This window comes from Corvus hawaiiensis, chromosome 3 (assembly GCF_020740725.1).
Source record: "Corvus hawaiiensis isolate bCorHaw1 chromosome 3, bCorHaw1.pri.cur, whole genome shotgun sequence".
In the NCBI taxonomy this organism is placed as follows: domain Eukaryota; kingdom Metazoa; phylum Chordata; class Aves; order Passeriformes; family Corvidae; genus Corvus; species Corvus hawaiiensis.
In genome coordinates this window covers 32,215,388-32,236,879 of record NC_063215.1, presented here as the reverse complement: position 1 = coordinate 32,236,879, position 21,492 = coordinate 32,215,388, and the positions used below count along the sequence as shown (strand labels likewise).

Here is a 21,492-nt window from a genome sequence, read left to right as displayed (position 1 = left end):
TTCTTTTCTCCCAACGTGCTGGCAATAATAAACCTCGGGCCCAAACAGCTTCCTGAGCCATCTTGAATTCTCAGCACTGGAAGCTCAGGAGGCCCTTGTGCTTGTGGCTTTGCTTGGCAGATAAAACATCCCTTCTAATGTGCATTCACATCTTCCTTATTTTCCTGTTGTTTCAAAATTCAACTCTTTCAAACAAATGCTCAGCTTTTGCAACACTTTTTAATAGACCTCCCAGCTGTGAAAAAGTACAAAATTATCAAAGCATGAACTATCAAAAATACTATCTGCTAATTCCAAAGGTTCATACACACCACAGACCGCATACAGAATGGTACATAAAGCATTCTGAAGTACAGCAGATAAGCACCTATCGTTTTTAGCAACACACCATTGTACGTAGCTCTTAACTCAGACCCAAACATTTCCCACTATGGTTGGCTGATAAAGATTTTCCCAGTCCTGAAATACTTTGCTTCCTAAGGCCTTGCAATGAGGTCAGTCTCTTGGAGGCATCCAACTGTTGGCTTTATTCCAGTATTTGGCAACACACATGCCTAAGGTGCAGGAGCTCTCTGGAGCTAACTCCAAACTGAGTTGCTTTATCACCCCTTCTCGAGCTGCAAAAAGTCAAGTACTAAACCACTGAAGAAATTGCACTGTTCTGATATTTCCAAATTTCAGAAAAGAAGCTTGGTGACTTTAATGAAGTTCAGGTTTGATTCAAATTTTCCAGTGTTCTTAAATTTTGGATTGTTTCTGTCTCCTTACCACCCCCATCATTCTTCTGGACCTCCTCCGTTTCTGAATCACCTTCTGCATGGCAAGGCAGTTCCAGAATACTGTGGTAATCCATTATATTTGTGAAGACAGTATTAGTCAAAGAGGAGATGGAGCCAGAAATTTTAGGGTGCTTTTAATTTCTTACATTTCTCAGGGGTTTTTGTGTGACTTTTTCACTCTCAGGTTCTGCACAAAGGAGATGGAACAGCAACTATCCAAAAGGGAGAAAAGCTAATCAGGGTAGTGACACATTCATTTAATTAATGTTTTCCTTTCAAAAGCACAACAATTACATCCGCAGGGCTTTGACATTCAACTACATTAAAACCCTACTATTTTCCATGGAGAAAATAGAATGTAATGATGAAACTTCTTTTATGAATAATATTTCTTTTTAAATCCATTTTAATTATATTTCCAGAATAACTATTTAGTTACATCGGGGAGAAATAAAAACAAAGGAAGGCTTTTTTAAAACATTTACAAGGAAGCAATCTCTCATCCCCAAATTTGCATTTACTTCAAAATTTTATGGCTGAACTCAAATCCCATCACAGTCCTTCCACTGAACCTTAAAATCAATCATGACACCACTACAGGTCCTAATCAAAGTAGTCCTAATGGTCTTTACATGCCTTTAAAGCACCTGCCGTGCAAAGCAGGAAAAGCCCCAATTAATTACACAGTAAAAGTCAGTTCATAGTTGTGGATGCTTTGTAGCTTTAATGAGATTCAAAGACAAGATGCAAGGATTTGGTTCAGAATTTTGTCTTCACCAGGGCTCTACCAGACACATACTATGAATCAAGATTGATCTACCTGCTGCTTTGTAGTTGTCACACTATTTCCTCATGTCCCTTCATCTGTCCAGATCCTTCTGTGTCCTCCGTGTTCCATGTGTTGACAGGGAGTTTTCTGGAGTAGGGACAGTCGTTTTCTCCATGATTGAATGACACCTGGCACAGGTGGGTCAGGACCACTGAGCAGGAATTCTCAGGTGTCCCAGCTAGCACTCAATGCAATCAGTGGCAAGAGGATGTGCACCAGGTCCTGACCTAGCTGAGCATGCTAAAGTGACAATCGCTTCTCCACCACACTGTTCGAAATTGGACATCTTGTGCGCATGCCTGAAGTTTCACATTAGTTTAGCACCTGAAAGGTTTTCCAGAAGGTTGATCTGAAGCGGAACCTGTTTTCAGAAAATCTGTTTAGAAAATTAGTACATCAGTTACAATCACATACAGGAGATTTTTCAAAAGGGGAATTTGTTCCTCGTGGCATCTGGGGACTAAAATGTTTCCTGAGCTTTTGAAGATATTCTCTTTGTTTGCAAAATCTTTTAACAAATATATCTGGTATACTTTGTTGGATATGCTTTCCTAAAACCAGTTATAAATTCTATCTATAATTAAATTTAAAAGAAAAACCTGTTTTAAAAAGTCTTTGGGTACTGAACTGCATGTCCTTAATTTAATTAAGGGATATAATTTTGTATTAGGATTCTACACAAGACTTACTGAAATACTTGCAGATCATCTGGAAGATTGAAAGGAAACTTGGTAAGTTCCTGCGGCTTTGGAACCTTGTAATAGGACGGGTTAGGCATAGGATCCAGTGGAAACAGACAGTGGCTAAACGTACTTTCTCCAAACTGCTAGCATTTTCCAAATAAGCTAAAAAAAATGGGATTTTAAATCACAAATTAAATTAAAACCTCTTCTGCCTGAGCATTAACCTCCTTCATAAAAGATGGTGGTACATAAGCTTTGTTTGCTTTGCTGTAAATAACAAAAGAAAAAATAATCTAACACTGTAGTAATTTAATTTTTCTACCTCCTTTATTTTCTCTGCTTAACTCATGTATGAAAAGACTTGCACAAAAACTGACTGCTCTAATAAAACCAGATAAAATCTAATACGGCATGCTGAGGGCTGAGGAGAACAACTAGAATTACACCAAGCTCTTTGTTGGCATCAGGAGAAAAAGGATTAAAAATACCTTTTGTCACCTGTTTTCAGACCCTGCCAGGCTCACCCACTAGGCATTATGTCAATAATGTTATGTCAATACTGTGTGTGCAGATTTTTTTCATTTTGCCTATTGGCAAATTTTTTTCTAATCTGAATTTACCAGTAAGCTCTTATACTTAGGTCACTAAAGATCAGTGAGCTCATTTTCAAAGGAGCAGATCATTTACAGCTCCCTGGATCTCAGGGATTTTCAGAAACCAAGAACTGAAACTCATCTGTATTTCTGATTCTGAAATATTCAATGTAAATACTTGAAGGCAGCCTAAAAAATCAAAATATGTACAGCTGGTGGACGAGCATTACATCAGGACTTTGAAAAGGTGCCTCAGCTGAGACTCCGTGGTGGCCTCCAAAGAAAATTCCATGCCTGACTCTGTCTGTGCTCTGTGTGCTGCAAGGCTTGCACTCATTTGTGCTAGTGATTACTGCCTTCACCAAGAACAAATAATTTTTTAAAAAATTAATAACACAGCAGCTGACTTTTTAAATTGATGCCATCAACTGTTTTCCCAGACAGTAAAGCTAAAATGACTCAAGGGCAGCATTGGCTGTATGGTATTTGCTGTGACCCAGCATCATGGCTTCTTTCAGAGGATCAGCACCCCAGAAGAATGGAAATACAGAAAGTATCAAATGAGTGTGCATACCTTGTCAACATTTATTTGGAGATGCTGAGATGAACTGCCAGGATATCAGACATACATCACTGAGCATTTCTGTAAATTGAATCTGCAAGGTGTAATCAAACATCACAGCTGTAACCAGCACAGTCACAAACACAACATTTAAATCTCTTTATAATGATGAGGAGCTGGGTGTTGAAATCTACAAACCTAAGATATTATTTGGACTGACCTTAGGAACAGCCTGGGAGAACAGCACCTGTAGCACGTTTATGCAACTCCAATCTCTATTTAGGTTACCTGGTCACAATTATTTGTTTCTAGACAACCCCTAAAAGACTCAAAAATTCAGATCACTGTGTCTGTCAGCCCTTCTTACAGGACACCTGATCCTCTACTTTCTAATGAAGCCTTTTCAAGAATTACTTTCATTCTGCACATACTATAAACCTTATTATAAATCAGAAATCAAATCAGTTACTTTTGGAGGGAATTATGGCCTAGATTTTCATAATCACCACATAACTCCTCTATAACTCCAGTAAATTCAAAGTTTTTTAGCACTTCCCTTAGCATCAGCAGAAAGTTACACCTCGTGCATTTCAGTAAGTCTCTTGTAAAAACTGTCCAGTGCTGTGTGATAGCAGTAGAGCTTGCAGACATCAGCTCATAAGAAAACAGGTCCAGGAAGGACATCAAGAGATTACTTATTCCATCTCCACCACCTAGACAGTCTCACACAGACCTGGGTCATTATTAGAAGGTGTTTGGCTAACTTGCTCTTCTTTCTGAAGAAAGAAGCAGGCTGTCTCCCACAGCAGCCTGCCCCACAGTTTGTTTCTCCTATTAGAAAAGTTCTCCCTGTTGTTTGAACTGAAACTTTCTTTCTGCAATTTAATCACCTGGTTCTAATCTTACCTATTATGGTCACAATTAAATAATTATTCTCCTTAATTTTCAAGGGTTTGCAAAATAGCTAGACACAGCTGAGAGAGAAATACCTTATCCACACCCCGACCTCCCCGAGATTCACGGAACCCTAATTCATTCAATCTTCCCATGGTGGCTGAGCTTCCTAGACAATTCTTGTTCTCTGCACGCAGAAGCCCCACAGCCAGAGCACTGGTTTCCTGTCACAGACTTCAACAAAGCACAGCCAGTAGCTTTGAAGGGCATCATATGTCTCCCAAGTGTACTCTTTGTTTATACATCAGACTCTGTTTGCCTTTTTGCACTGCAGCCTGTCGTCATTGACTCTCTGCAGTTGTTTACAGCAGCGTGTTCTGCTCCTGAACATCCCTCACAGAGCCATCCACACTGCACGGGACATGGAGCAAGAGGTTTGTGTTCAGGCCAATAAAATGCAACTTGAATGCACATAGGAATGTTTTGTGACCTGTGAAACAAGATGTGTATTGTCAGCCTGCAGTTTTGCTGCCCCTAGCACAGAATACTGATCTATACATTGATCTAGCACCAACAGTCCAACATTATTCTCAATAAAGTTTTGCTCCTTCTCCCGCTCTTGCCTTCCTTCTTCCACACAGTCATCTTTCCTTGTATCTCTCAGACAGACTCACATCCCACTGCCAAAGGTATGTTTTGGCCAGAGACCAGGCACAGAGGCTGGCTGCTTCCCCAGGTGGGAGACAGCCACTCTCGCCCCTGGGCGTTGGGGTGAGACTGTGCAAACAAGTGCTCTCTGCCAGGCAGTTCCTGCTCCAGGCAGCTGCCTTCGTTCACTGCCCCTCTCCTTGTGACCTCGTGCCTGCTGCTTCCCAGTTCTGCTAGCAGTTCACGTAACTTGTTTTCAATCACCTCCAAGGAAAATGGCTATGTTCAAACCTCCTGCAAGCCAGATGTGCCCCACTGGCTGCTGGGTGAAATCTTTTTATCTAGAGAGACTTGGAGTTTAGGATTGCATTAGAGAGTGTTCCTGCATACCTTGTGCAGCATTATCCCAGCTCTACTTCTTGAAAAAGCAGAAGAATAAAGTCATTATGAATGAGTGGAAAAAGAATGAAACCAGAGAAGCAGCTGAGGCAGAGCTGTGTCAGTCACAACAGGCTTTGTTTTCCCTATAATGTGGAGTCTCATACTCCTTTGGTGAGAGGTACCACTTTGAGACCACACGCTGAGCTTCCTCACAAAGAATTCACACCTTTTTTTTTTTGCTTCTCCTGTATCCTGTAATAAAAGTCTTTCAGACTGTGGTTGGTCTCGGTGTATTGGAAAAATGGTGGATGGAGTTGAGAAAGGAACCATGAAAGCTGTAGCATTCAATCTTAAGTGGAGCAAGCAGAGTATGTAGCAATGGGAAAATCACTCCTTACAACTGTCTCACTAAAACTTCATGTTGTTAAATAGTAAAGGTGTTCATGTTTTTATTATTCTAACTAAGATTCTATTAAAATCAGGAACAGAAAAACAAGACCTAAGCTGCATGTGAACAACTGATCAAGGACAATGATCATCCACACAAACAAGACACATTTATCATATTGACTCCCATCTAACATCCAGCCACCCCACCTTTAAATAATCACTACGGGGATGATACATAGTTCATGCCTGAAATCAAAGTGTGAACTATAAGGGAAAAATCATATGGCACCTCTCTGATACATGCTCTTGTACTGAACTTAGAATGCAAAGTACAGAGAGATCTCTGGCTTAATTAGCTGCCCACTGAGCTAGAGTTGGCTGCTATCTATTTTCTGCGCATGAAAACACAGAGCTTTGTTAGTGTATTATTTCCACATGTGTTTATATTGCCATCCCTGCTCCTTGATCCAGCATTTTAAATGAGCATTCCTGTCTAAAAAAAAATAAAACAGAATGTCTATCCCCTTACCTAAAATATCCCTCAGCTCAGTCCTCCCTTTCCATCAGTGTGAGCCAGAAAAATCCTCAGGGAAATCCACAGAGTCTCCCTGGTAGGCAGCTGTTGAAAATCAGATCAAGATGCTCTTATGTCGTTTTATTCCTCTTTATTAGGGATATGATTTCTCATCCTTTGCTTCAGCCGTATTAAAATCCTCACTTACCTAAGTAGCCGTGCCTAAGATCGTGGCTGATTTCAAGACATGGACACCCAGCTAGGGCCAAACTGGCGTGCGCTGCCACAGCACAGGGAGCAGGGTACTGCGGTCTGAGCGTGAGCACCACCACCAGGCACATCCTCTGCTCACGGCTCTTCTAAAGGTGTCCAAGGCTCAGGAGAAAGATGAGTCACCACTTATGCACTACTTACACATGCATCTGCCTGACACTTCATGTGTAGGAAGAGATGGTATGTCTGCACCGGTATTTACACTTAAGCTCTGCTAGCCTCTTCATTTTACCTAGTTGCTTGCTCCAAAACCACTTTACTAGAGACTGGTCCATCATCAGAACATCTCATGTTCCAAATTTGCTTTATTTAGGACTATTATCAATATTGAAACAGAAAAAAATTATGAGAGAAAGCCTTCCTACAGTCTATCCACTGTTCCTCCTCATCCACACAGCCCATCCTCTTACCATAGAAAGCTATTAGGTTGGTTAAGGATTATTTCAGCTTCATAAATCTGTGCTGACAAGTCTTAAGTGTTTTTATTCATCCTGAGTTTGAGTTGATAGCTAATTCTCCATGAGACCAAAGATTTTAGTCTTTACAGGCCATAAAGGCTCTGAAGGAAACGGTAGATCTGTGAGACGTGGGAACAGAAATGGCTACTGAACTTACGGGCAAGATGGTGAGGGGACAGGGCAAAAGAGGTAAGTGAGGCTGAGCAGATCCTGACTTCTGAGTTGAAATGGGCCAGGAAGCTCTTTCAAGGGCAGGCAAGAGGAACAGCAAGAGAATTGTAAGGAAAATTAGGAAAAGACAGTGTAATGGAGACAAAATTCTAAACCATGAAAAACGGCTGTGGAAATAGCAGATCACCTGAAAAAAAGTTCTGCACATCAATTCAATTACGTTTGTGTAAAATATTTTGGCATAAAAATTTCTTGGTGCTCTTTTACTTCCACTTCAGCAATTAGCTGTGTCTGAAGGATTTGCTCCTGTTCACACAAGAGCACAGTTGCTGATATTCTCCATGACCACAAGGGGCCTACCGGAACTGAGCTCATCACGTAACATGATTATGCTACATCGGTTACAGATACCAGAGAACTTTGCAGTAACTCCATGTTGAACAAAATAATAGACTTTTAAAATGAGTGACCTTAGTCACACAAGTCCCAAACAGTGACCTGCAGATTCACTGTTTACAGCCTGGCCAGGGAAGCCACTGCTGTAAAACTTTTGTAAAATTTTATTAATATTATTAAATTCTGAGTTTTAAAACACAGATGAGCCAACCTCTAAAAAGTGCTCAGGATGGGTAGTGGTCAGCAGTGCACAGAAACTGCGATCTACTATAAGTAGCTGCATTGTTAAACAAGCAAACATTAGACATATATTATTAAAAGTCATCTTCAATAGCATTTAAAAATAGCTATTGCAAACTTTATTTGAAGAAAAATAAACAATTCACTATCTTCTAAAGTCCTTTGAAACAGTCAATTTCCTTAACATTTGCTTTATTACTTGAAAAGAGAAGCTATTTGCATAGCTGGCATGTTAGTTCACCTCTGTTTGCTCCAAACAGCTCATAAAAGCTCTCTTTTTCTACCATTTCTGATTTGATCAGAAGTGGAAATGTGAATGATGATCCTAACTTAGATCAAACTGGGTATCTGACTATGTCTCAAGGCAGTCAAGAATTTTAGTTCTAATTGTTTAAGGCTTGACATGGAAAGAGATGTGCCAGTCAGTAAGATCTTACACCTGCTTATGTACTTCCACTGAGCCAGCTTTTTTTTTTTCTTCTTCTTTGTATTTAGTATCCCACACAGCCTAACAAAACTAAAAACCACAACAAAAAAACCTAGTTCATAAAAAACATTATAGGATCTAAGCAAGGCTGATGAAGTTTTTGGGTAGCTACTAAGAAATACAATGAATTATTTGAGATAAATCTTAAACTGGACTACTGGTGACTCAAATGCAGCACATAAGGAATTAATGCTCATACCTATCTGAAAACAATCTATCTATAGGAAAAACAATCATTAGATTAATCAAATACAGCACACTATCAGCCTTTATTGCCTAGAATAGCAATAGTGCAATGGCATTTCCATTTGGCACACAGAAATACAATAAACTGAACAAGAAACAACATGGAAGTGAAATATTTTGATAAGGGGGAAAGGAAACAACTGCTGTTATATTTTATAAATAAATTAGGCATCTAATTTCAAAATCTTCAAATCACATAGAGATGGTTCACTGCATACAGACTTATGGTAGAAGAAATGTTATAACAAAAATAATATTAGTCATTAGAATTAAAATTGAATCCTCTTTCTTAGCGTTTTAGATAGAAAAATTACACCATTAGGCACTAGCTGCTTTCTAATATATTCTTTCCTAAAAACAGAACATTACACAGCGCTGTTGGTTTGGGCATTTTGTGAAGATCTTGGTTTATGCACATACATTGCACACTGTAGCACACTGCAGCCTATAATGGCTATGTATATGCATATGCTTTCTGCAGGATTCAGCTAAAATCAAATATTGTCAATATTCATACCAACTTGAACAACATATTCAGTAATATTCCTAGGATAATATTTTGAAAACTTGAGTAAAACCGACTTCTGCTTCTTAGGTTTGATTGTCAACAGTGATTTTCAAGGCAAAAGAGAGGCCTGTAACAGAAGGACATGGAATTGTTGGAGCAAGTCCAGAAGGCCATGAAGCTGATGAGGAGTGGAGCACTTCCCCTGTGAAGACAGACTGGGAAAGTTGGGACTGTTCACCTGGAGAAGGTTGTGTGGCAATCTCATAGCAACCTTCCAGTGTCTGGAGGGGGCCTACAGGGAAGCCAGAGAGGGACTCTTTTGTCAGAAACTGTAGTAACAGGACAAGGAGTAATGACTTCAAACTGAAAGAAGGGAAACTTAGGTTAGATATTAGGGAGTTTTTTACTGTGAGGATATTGAGACACTGGAACAGATTGCCCAGGGAGGTCGTGGATGCCCCAACCCTGGCAGTGTTCAAGGCCAGGCTGGATAAGGCCTTGAGCAACCTGGTCTAGTGGGAGATGTCCCTGCCCATGGCAGAGGGGCTGGGACTAGATGATCTGGAACATCCATTCCAACCCCTTCACATTCTGTGATTCTATAAACACTGGATCTGGCCCTCATGCTTCTCCTGCACCAGTCTGGCACTTCCCCCTTTTATCATGCCACTGATGTGCACAAGCCACAAGCTCCTGCTTGTGATGTGAACGGGAGCATGTGGTATGGAAGCAAACTGGGAATACCTGCACTGCTTGTGTTTGACACTAGTGCCAGGGGAGTTCTAGATTGAATATTAGGAAAAATTTCTTCCCTGTTAAGCATCATAACAGGCTGCCAGTGGAAGAAGTGGTGTCACCATCCCTGGAGGTATTTAGAAGGCATATAGATGTGGCGCTTGGAGACACAGTTTAGTGGTGGACTTGGCAATGCCAGCTTAATGATTGGACCCAATGATTTTAAAGGTCTTTTCCAACATAAATGATTCTATGGTGGTGCCATGCTGGGAACCAAACCAGCCACAGAGCTGGCCCAGCATGCAGACTGTGAAGTGCTCTAAACCTGTTAAGTAACACTCATTCCCTGTTCTGTAAAACAGCATCTAGTATAGATGAACTCTAAATGACACCCACATTAAAACCTGTAGAGGAAATCTCAGCCAGGATCATGGATGACAGCAGAAGTAGAATTTGGGGGGAATACCGTTAAAATGCTTTATAGTTCAGTTTTGGACTCAGTCCTAGCCCTGGACAGACCATGTCCTCTGACATGGCTGAAAAGGGCATGGGAAGTACCAGAGCACATTCAGATTTCAATGAAACAGCAGAAATGTTCAGGCAATACAACATGAAGGCTTCACCACAAAACACCTTTACCTGACTGTTTTTAGCATCACTCCTTAAAGCTCCTTGTAGACCTTGTTGCTAAAGAGTTCAAAAACATTTTTTGCTACAAGATTTCCTATTAACTTCGCTGTGAGCATGGCCTCCCTAACATCCAAAACGGATGTTACGAAGCAATGGGGATAATATATATGCTGAGCATTTGTGTAAAGGTTCCCACACAATGATGAGGAAAGAAAAGAAGTCACTATGCCAAATAATATTCCATTTCTGCTGTTCCATTCACTGCCAACACAGCATAAATTTTATTTTCTGCAACTCAAAGCACCAGCCACTATTGCAAAGTGACTGAAGGCACTGATGCAGGAATGTTAAAGGCCACCTGGTGTAAACATTTGTTTGAAGTCATACAATGTACACTGTTCTTTTAAAATAGCTTGATACAGATGCAGATTTGGATGTCTGCCATAATATGCCTGCTGTAGAGAAAAAAGTAAAATAAAAGAGGATGTTTATTCACTGACTCCAGCAATTTCCCTGACATGGTGCATTATGACTGATAGTTCTTAATATAGTGTGCAAGGAAGCCAAAAGCCATTTAAAAACATGTGTTGTTTGTCTCAAAAACAAATGTAAGGGAATACTAGTAAAAGCTGCACTGTCCAAAACTCAACTAAGCAATTTAAATCCGTTTTTCTTGGAGAATATTCAGGACTATTGGACTGCATGCAAAACAGAACTAATTTATTCCTACTATCTACTGCGAAGGAGTAATTTATCTCCACCTTTATCCTACGATTAATCAGGTACCAATGTGCCTATTAGAAGCTCTGCTGGAAGTATGCGAGCTTTGGGCTCTTGAAATTATATTAAAGGGAGGCAAATGACGTGTGAAGTCTGCTGTTCTCAAAGACAAGAGAAGACCAACTTTCATAGGTCACAAGAAATCAAACCCACAGCAAAACACATCCCAGTTCAGATGAGAATTTTTTCCGTATCTTACACTTGGCACAGTTTGATCTAGGCTCCCATAAATGAATAAAGGATTTGAGATGCAGAGATGTTTTTTAAGTCTGTTATCTTCATTTCTCTTAGCTCTGGACCCACATAACCAAGTTACATGGCTTACAGAGGGTGAGACCCTGCTCACTGACTAAGCAGTGTGTTTGGCTTCAATAAATACATTACTTCATGTGGGTTAGAGCAGCACACACACTCTGCTCAGGCACTAATTAACTACTCAAAAGGCTAAATCCAAAACACACCAAGGACAAGTAAAAAGCATTGAATGGGCCATGAATAATGAGGCCTAAGCTCTGCCTGAGAAATAGGACAGAACCCCAAGTTTGTGAAAAACATTGCAAATTCCAAAAACAGGTGAAGTAAAACAAATAACCCCATCTAAACTAGTTCTGCAGTTAAAATCTATACATTGGTATTAGAAGGCACTCGCAGTTCAGGAAGTTCAGGCCTCTTCCCATGCTACTATGCAAATTTTCCTTTGTGAACAATTATAGATGAGCACAAATACAAAAATATACATTTTAAGCAGTAGCAAAAATTGAATAAAATTAGAAATTTCTCAAGGAAAGTGGCTGCCATATTATTACATGTGCACAAAAACACACTCCGTCTCAAAAAGTATGAAAGAAAGGAAATCAATAGAAATTATAATTTCCACCTCTTTTAGTCAGCATGACAGCTATTAACTTCATTTTAGTAACTATGAGTGTAACAGCTTGGCTGCTTTATCAAAAAGAAGTAAGCATTAGATATTACAGATAGTGTTCAAGAAGGACAGATTGGCTGCCAGACAGGGAAGGCATTCATACACTCACTCAGGGGCAATAAGCTCCCAAGCTCACACATTTCCGTATCCACAGAGATCTCTAATTCTCTCCATGTGCAAAGAGCAGGTTTGGGTGTAAAACTGCCTGCTACTTTTCACCATCCCTCTCCTCCATTCCACTTCAGCAGAGCACTTGAGCACACATAGATGCGCTTAAAGTTAAGCAAGCATGTGAATTGTTTGGCTGGACTGAATGCTTATGCAGCCCATGCCTCCTAAAAGCCTCTCCCACCACCAGCAACAGGGTGCACATCCAGGGCCACCAACTCACATGGCACTGAGAGCAGTAAACAACTGTTTGGGATTATGCCACTCGAACTGTTGACAAGATGACACTGAAAGCGCAAGACAAAAATGATGCCCCAGAGTGACATTTCTAGAAGACATCCAAAAACCAGAACACGTTCAAAGCAACCTTCCTTCATCTGGCCATAAATATATGCCAGCTGACACCAGCATTCTCATATGGAAGGAGAATTGCATTTGTTTCTGTATAACCCTGGAAAAATGAAGTCTGAAAAACACTCTGATGCATTTACAGTAAAAAGCCTTTCAGAGTAAAATGCATGAGAACATCCTGAGGCCTTATTTTCAAGCAGGATTAGCTTAGGAATTGACAAAAAAATCCACCTTCTCTCTAATTATTAAAAAAAAAGAAGACTGACAACTTTCTGGAGCATTCAGCAGTTTGTAAATGCAGTACTTTTTGGCTCTTGGATCTGCTCTGAAGCCAGCTCCTCCTTTTTTTTTTCATATTATGTCCCATGAGAGCACACAGAGAAATTCAGTATTAATTTTAAGTGTCACATCTTCAGAACAGAACAAAGTGAGCTCTGATACCAAGCTCCTATCATTGCTTATCAATACCCTAATGGAGAAGCAGATAGTGTTTTGGAAAAGCATGGTAAACTAACATGCATCCCTAAAAAACAAGCACAGCTGGGGTAAAAACAAAGTGGGAATATGGAGCTAAGTTTACATTTTATCACACTGCTTTCTCAGTAATTCTGTGCTTCTTCAGAAAATAAGTTCAGTATGAAACTACCACTTGGAAAGGTTTTCCCAGCAGACACTTAAAGAAGTTTTCTGGCACAGCCAGAAATTTCCCATATGGGCCAGCCCAGTTCTCCCTGAACACAGCAGGAGTTTGGTCATGGTAATCACTAAAGACGGGCTGGTATCTGAACATAAAATTTTCTTTGGATAATTTATGGAAACCTTAGATGTGAAACATAATCGGTTTCCTTTTACAGCACCCAACTGCACAGGAAGTTTGCATGAAGGACAAAGAGCACACAGAACAAGGAGGCCAATGAAGAGTGCTGAAGCAAGGCTGCAGAACCATCTCGGTGGCAAAGGTTGCAGTCGTTTTCACAGAAGTCACAAGAGGTTATACTTTGCATTACTTCTGAATTATAGCTTCTCACTGCTCTTCTCCCTGTTCAGAAAAGTTAGTTAACATTAGTTAATGAACTTTGAAAACTGACCAAGAACACAGCTTCAAAAAGGAATCACTTTTAAAGGATGCACTAAACTCTGATGCAGACTTCCTCATACACTGCAAAACACTTCCCAGAGTTGGTATTTAGGCCCAGTCATTAAACTTTCTTCTTCACCCAGAACACCTCAATGTATTTGGACCAATGCTTGATGAAAGGCACACTCTCACAGACTCAATCGCAGCTATTAGACACATCTGTTCACAAACCTTGGACAAACCTTTTTAAAGGAATTTTGCCCCTACCTACATAACAAAGGAACTCAGATGCTTTACCTGGCAGGTTGTTGGCTATAACAATAAGAGTGAGCTCTCTCCTAACTGATGCTTTCTCTCGCTATCATGTTTGGGAGCTTCCACTTCCTGAATCTGGGACTGCTTACCTCACCTAGGTCCTGCTCTTGTATTTTACTCTCCTGTTCCCCAAAGGGTTGCTACAGAGCCAGACTAGAAGTCTGACAAATCATACTCATTTCAGAAACATCACTGCATGGTAATTGCTCACAGAACAAGCTTTTGCAGTTTCCTACAGTGGCTTTTTTTCTTTTCTTCCTTCCAACTAGAGACCTTGCAACTTCTATTTTTAGTAGTAGCATCTTTAAACTGAAATGATATTCAGTTTCATTACAAGCCTCAGGATATTTAAAAAATATGTAATTTTATGGGCCAAAATGGTTACCCAACAGTGACACCTGACTACTTCTAAAAAGTGAGGTAAGAGAATACTGCTGTTCCGGCGTCCAAGCCAGCTCTTACACCTATGCCAGTTGTGCTATCTGCCACAACGAAATCACATTTATCAATAAATGCCGCAGCAGGAGACCTCTACACATTTCCTAGCTCTCAATATGACATGAATCTGACTGTCACCATCACATAAAATATATCCCTGTAGCTTGGGTCACCAACGACAACAGTGATGGAAAACAATAAATTAAAATCAAAGCACATGCCTGTATTAGACAGGATGGAGTTCTCCCAGAAGAACTCAGTCACGGCATACGTATATATGTTGACCAATAATATATCTACGCTATATAGTAACAGGAATGGGGTCTTGTAAACTAATACTTGCACAAAAAATTTCCTTGAAGTTAAAGAAACTGCAGCACCAGTTACATAACATGAATTTTGGTCCTTAATATTAATATTGCTAACTGAGAATTTATGGACTGAATTTATTTAAATACAATAAAAACTTACCTGTGACTTTACAATACACATATTTATTAGCCTATCTAATAGCATTCTTATACAAGATGTGGCCCTGAGCTCTTCTCCAAGGAACTGCAAATTCATTTCGGCCATAGATTCTACATCTTATGTGTTTCTCTCAAATAAAAACTTGCTGTAATTTTTTAAGCCACTAGCCCTTAAAACATGCTCTAATTAATGGTGAGTGTGCTTACAACGACCAATTTCCTATTTTACTTTAAAATTCTGTGAATGAACAAGAATTTCAGCCTATATAGATTAAATGTGATCATCTAGCTAAAGTAGCACACATATTTGGTTGTCTTTTGTATTGTGCTAAAAAAACATGAAAAAATTGTATTGTGCTAAAAAAATGTACAACTTTCTTATGCCTTATCTCAAACCAAGCCCAAATCCTTCATAATGTACCAGGTGGTTCATGCAATGAAAACCTAGTATCCTCTCCAGCAGCCTGTAATTTTTTCTTGCTTTTAATTTTGCCAAAGAGCTTTGTACACTGTTGCCCATCTCTAAAACACATGCTACACATACAAAACACCAACTAAAAAAAAAAAAACAAAAAAAACACCAACTAAAAAAAAAACCACAAAACAACAACCAATTAAAAAAAAAAACAAACACCAAACAAACAAACCCAAACTTCCCTCTGCCCCCCCCCCCCCCAAAAAAAAACCCCTTTGAAACTGTTTTTCCAATGTACACCTTTTTTAGGTAACAACAGAAGTCAAAACATTGGCATTTTCTCCAGTGAAGGACTCTTAGTTTAAGTAAGAAACAGATGGTAAAGCTACTCGAGAGGTAATTATTAACTTGGTAAGTGAATCACAGTGAAGTTCCTGCTTCATTTTGACAGTTTTGGGAACACACTGGGCCAGAGTTTGGACCAACTGAGGAACCAACCCATTAGGACAATAGGTATGGGAAAACACTACTACTTGTTAGCAAATTGGGCATGTTCATGTCCAAAAAGACGACAGTTCAATGCAGCTTTCTCTTCACTAAAATTTCTCCTATTTCTACAAGAAAAAACTTTCTTTTAAACTTCTGAATAATTAAGTCCCATTTGAAATGACTGACACTTACTAGGTTCATAGTAATCCACTACAGTCACTGAAGCATCTTGGATATTTGCCACCTTGAAGTCTCTCACAGCTGGAATATCCACACAAACCTGTGTTTCGTTTAGCTAGGAAAAAAGAGAAACACCCTGAGAACCCTGGGGATGGTGGCTTCATGGAAGAGGTAAGGACTTTTAGCTCAGCAGTAGTCCATTTCTAAAGGCTTAAGAGTCAGGATGCATAGGAAGATGCTTATCTCATTTGCAGTCTTTTGGTCAAATTACAGACTTCTTGAAATGTCTGCCTTCTTATGTGTGATTTTTAAGAGGCCTAATTCAGAAACCCCTTACAAATACAACTGAGTTGCACCTATCCAAGCAGTCTCACCAAAAAATAGAAGAACTATTAATTCAACATAAATAGCAGATGTTGATTTCCCCAAAGAATACAATCATAACGTCGTTCCAAATTTAAGCCTAACAATGTTAGAATCAAGATTAACATCACCACAAACACATTTTTTTGTTACTTCCAACTTACAGAGTCTAAGTATAGGTTGACTTTTCCATTGTCTTTTTCCGTCTTCTTAACTGTCTTGTCTAATGGAACAAAATCTGGTGACAGAGAGAAACCACTGAGTAAGCCAACCTCCATGAGGACCATACCACTTCTGGAAGCCGTGCCAGAGCCAAAGTACCTTTTCAAAGCACAGAGACAAAGATACTTTTAGTAGAAATACAGTAGCCCACTCTCCAAAGAAAACGTTTGATCATCTTTAAATCCCAAAAAACGTAGTAATAATGCTTAAGAATATTTAGGAAACAAATGGAACAAAATACTACCAAGGAAATTTCTAATAATAAAGAGCTAATAATTAATTTCTCAATTATTTTGCCTGTTAATTTTAACCACATATGCAAAAGCTGGTTTAGCACTGAGAAAACTGCAATACATGAATCATATGAGAGACTACACCAACATCAGGAGGAACTTTCAATCGGCATCTATTACTCCAAGTTTATATTACAAATACGCAGAAATTATTTCAATTAAGCATGTTTCTAAAGAGGCAATTAACTAACTGCTGTAGGAATTCTTGTACTGAAATATATATATTTCCTCTTATGCACGCTTTGTTTTGCTTTTTTTCATTCTGGAGGCCAAAATACAGGTGTATACACCAAAGAAGTCTCCCAAACCTTTTTCTATTTTCTTCATAGAGATTGATGGTTCCATTAACAAAGTCATCACCAAATTATTTCTCAAAGTTTCAGTTTTTAGAATGCATAGCCATGTTATTAATGCATATTTGGAAAAAGATTTAATAAGTCCAGTCCCTTCTTTTTTCCTAAATAACGCTTATTATTACATCTTCTTCCAATGTGAAAACCAGATGCTGGAGTAGAAAGGTTTGCTCTATTGAGCAAGCCTTGCACACTATGGTGCCTAACAGATGTATCAAAATATATTTATGGTGCTCTGTGCTACAAGTGTCACCTAAATAACCTGCAAAAGATTCTACTGCTTTAAATAAAGCAGGTAGCAGAGAAGTTTCCCCGGCCTTAGCATGGCAGGTAAATTGTTATTGTTCTGCCAGAACAGAAGCGTCTCCAATCCTCATTTCAAAACCCTGGCAGTATTGAAAGTAATTAAACTCTTTCTTTGTAGAGCTGGGTAGTTAAAAAAATATATAAGAGAAGAGTTGCTTTCAAAGCAATGCTGTTAAGCCTGGCTGATTCAAGGCAGATACAACTTTGAAAGAAATACAGCACAATTGCTGACTTCAGCTGGCTCCTAAGATTAGAAACAAATGAAACCATCTGTTCGATGATGTGCTGTGCCAAAGTAGCTGCTATTGAAAACAAATAACTGAATTGGAACTGGATGTAATTATTTCTGCATAATTACCAATAAGAGGGGAATAAAATACCCAAGCTGTCTAGCCAGCCTGGGGTGCTACTAAAACACCAACAGGCAACCAAACTACCTTGGTACTGTCAAGAAGTGAATTAGATATATCCCTAGAAGTTAAGAGGAGGATCTGGCTCTCAAAAAGGAGGAGAGGCAGCCTTGGGGGTGGGTTGTGGTACCATCTCTTCAACTCCACAGTCTCTTAAAAAAAAGGAGAAAAAAAAAATCATCATGCAAGAATGACCAGTAAGAGAAAGACAGACTTGAAACTTGTGCCTGAAGAAAACTCATAATGTTTTCAGTTGAACTTTATGTATCTGCTCTTCAGCAATATGAGATCAGGGTGAGACCCTCTCACAGATGATGCAAAGAAGAGAAAACAACACCAAGCTAGTGTAGGCAGAAAGCAGAAATGAGAGAGTAAATGGAACCATCAGCAATCAAGTTTCCCATGTCTGGAAAAGGTATGCAGGCAGTAAGACTGAGAAAAAACTGGCACTGCCTCCCAGAGAGTGAGCTAGCTCCTCTAACCAAGAACCACTTCAATTTGAATGAGGCATCACCTGCTCTAGTGTCATAAATTATACCCAGTTAAGATGACCATAGCCAACCACTACCAAGCTGGATGAGAGAAGGTGGATATTCTCTAGATTAAAGAAAGAAAAGAATTGTGAAGTTGAAGCCTTCAGTACCTGACTATGTACATCCACAGCTAGATGCATACCCATAGCTAGACTATACATACCCACTCGTTGAGATTTCAGCAGTCTTTCTATATTTACCTCTTTTTGTTTCTCTACTAGAAAGCCACATCATGTTAAGAAGATCGTAAGTAGACCAACTTTAAACTAATTTAGGAATATAGATAATGCATATATTATATATACAATTTATAGGGAAAAGAAGAGGAAGATGACTAGTCTATCAAGCTAAGCAATCAGAGATGAAGCCGTAGCCTAAGCAATTTAAACAGACTTACTCAAAGTTGTATCAGTCCACTTTCCACAATAAGAGTTGATGGAACTAATGTTGGAACTAACTAAATGTTCCAAGTTGAGGCAGCTTTTTAATGTCACTAGATTTCCCCCATTCTTTGAACACTTTGCAATTAAAGCATCATCACCCTAGAGACTTCCCAGAGAAATGGCGCACTTCTTCTCTGTGTTTTTAAGTAAAAGGTCTTAGCTAGAAAGTCAGATTGCTCAGAAAAGACTTACCCCAAACCCAGCATGTAAGCCCTTTACATATCAGGAGTTTGTGCTACACTTTAGAACACTGTTGACTTCATAGAAAAGTTTAAAAGAGAACAAGCCCCTTCTGTTTCAAGAGCTCTCATGTATTCTAGTGTCTCTGCCCACCATCTGCGTCACTGAACTGGATACCAGAAACATATACAAACAGAGCTCTGGCTTTATGCCTGCTGGCTATTTCCTAAATTCAATCAATCCTCTGTACTGAAATCATATTCTCTATAGCTGATTATTTGTATGATGGTGTCACCTAGAGGCTCCATCTCCAGTCACAGCTCTGTTGTAGTAGGCAGAGTATAAGAATAGTTCTAGGCACACAGTGCACAAAGTTTAAATAAATAGTAAAAAGAGGGCATGGATGAAAGGCATGTAACAGTAATCACGGTGGATTAGGTGGTACTTTGCAAATCTTGCACTTACAAGGAACCCATTATAATGTCACAAGAAGAAAACAGTGTTTCTAGAGGAAGTATTCACAAACAGATGAAATCCTTAAATACAACAAATACAGTCATCTCAACAACATCCTTGTTGATAATAAAAGATAGAAGATAAAAACCATAAATATATAGAGAGAGATAAAATGCCCTATAGGGTTTCGTATGAAATATGCAGTGGTCTTTAACTTCAGTAGGACGTGCATACTAAGAAACTGCCAGAAAATAAACACCTTCAAATATTCCTTTTAAATATGTGTATGAACACTTCCACAGCAAGCAAAACGGAGGCACAAAGCAGTCAAAGAAATAACTTGGTTGACTGGCTGACCTAGGAATATGCAGTTCAATGCTGCCTATTCTCACGTGATCCAGATTCTATCCAGGTAACACCAGCTGGCTGTTCTATGGTTCCCAAGATAATACTTGAGCAGTCTCACCTCAATTCTTAGTAGCTGATTACTGAACAAGAAACATCATCCCAGACGCACACACTCTCCCATATCCTCCTGCCCCCCTCCCTATTGTTCAGCAAAAAGAACAGAATTAGCCTGAGTGGAAAACTCTTCACCTCTTTCAAATCTAGAATCATGTATTGTATTCTATTACCAAGTTCTTTAATACTGGTAAATGAAAGACCACAAAGTTAGTTGCACAATAAGGCAATGTGAGTTTATCAGTATGTAAATATGGATTTTGACTCCTGCTAAAATTGTTCTGAGCAAAGTTTATCATATAGATGACCAAAGAATAATTGCTTTAATTCATGGTGTTTTCAGCACTTCAGAACTTCCTTCTCTCTTTACAAAAAAACCTATCTACCTCTATATCAAAAGCAAAGGATTCTTTTCTTGAAAGGTAAGAGTAACAGGCACTTGTCACAGTTTGCTACTACAAGTTAGAATGTGGAAGATACTGGTTCAATTTTCAAGTCTGTCCACACTCATCCCTATAGCCCAAAAGCACTTGCACCAAAGAAACCTTTGAGTTTTTTTCTTGTATTTCATACAAACTTTTCCACATACCTCCATCTTTATGCATACCAGGAAAAAAATATCACCTGGCCAGAAAAAAGTGACTTATGAATTGCTTCTTAGTTTAACTACTACCATTTGTGCAAAGCAAGTTTTATTCTCTTCAGTTATACATTTACATCCCATACATTAGTAAATACATATGAACAAATGGATAATTTAGTTTATTTAAAGTAATCTAGAATTGGTATATACAAAGATGTGTATAAGATGCTCCAACTGATTTACCTACCTTGTGCACACATTCAAAGTTAAATGGTTTTTATCGTCTCTATCATCCTTTACATCAACATTCAAGTCAAAGGCTTCTTGATTTTGGACAGATCTGAGCCTCTGATCGGTGTGTTTTGTGTTGTACACAACATTGAGCTGTGGATTTCAAGTACAGACGTGAGGTGACATGTAAAGCAAATCAGAGTGTTTAAAAGACTAAGTTGCTAACAGTGTAACACCAGAGGAGTGTTCAGATGAGAAAACACATGTGGACTCAAATCTGAGTCTGACAGTCAGATTCAAGTCTGACAGCTGCACATCAGTTCCATAGGAATTCTGTGAAAAAAATACCCTTTTTGAACACTTCAAAATGCAGCAGAACCTATGAATTAGCAGAACACAATTGAGGCAAACACAAGGGAGATGGAGGCCAACCAACAATTTTCTCCCTAGTAGCTGTCTGATGGTTTATAGTGAGTTACTTCCTGACAGTGCGAAAAAGGATGAATAAAACCAGGTTAAAAGAGAGGCTGTATATAAAAGCAGAGCAAGAGCAAATACATAGTGTATGTACAGAATATGTCATCGGTCTTCATGTCACTGCATTCACACACTCAAACCAGACGAGGAATAG

At 39.1% G+C, this 21,492-nt stretch overlaps 1 protein-coding gene and 1 long non-coding RNA gene across 3 annotated transcripts in view; both read right to left on the bottom strand.

Annotated features, from left to right (window-relative positions):
• Window positions 1–200: 200 nt before the first annotated feature.
• LOC125323739 lies at window positions 201–9,463 on the bottom strand. Its single transcript, XR_007202630.1, has 2 exons — window positions 3,459–9,463; window positions 201–1,984 (listed from the first exon to the last, which is right to left on the bottom strand). It is a non-coding gene; the product is annotated as an uncharacterized LOC125323739 (long non-coding RNA).
• Window positions 9,464–9,652: 189 nt separating this feature from the next.
• The window catches only part of CD109 (CD109 molecule), a 70,609-nt gene continuing 58,769 nt past the window's right edge, over window positions 9,653–21,492 (bottom strand). For both annotated transcript variants that reach the window (XM_048298359.1, XM_048298360.1), the window contains 4 exons: window positions 20,878–21,014; window positions 16,554–16,710; window positions 16,039–16,141; window positions 9,653–13,680 (listed from right to left, as the gene is read on the bottom strand). In XM_048298359.1, the coding sequence (XP_048154316.1) occupies window positions 13,490–13,680; window positions 16,039–16,141; window positions 16,554–16,710; window positions 20,878–21,014 (588 nt within the window). In that variant the 3' untranslated portion in view covers window positions 9,653–13,489. The remainder of the gene's footprint in view (window positions 13,681–16,038; window positions 16,142–16,553; window positions 16,711–20,877; window positions 21,015–21,492) is intronic.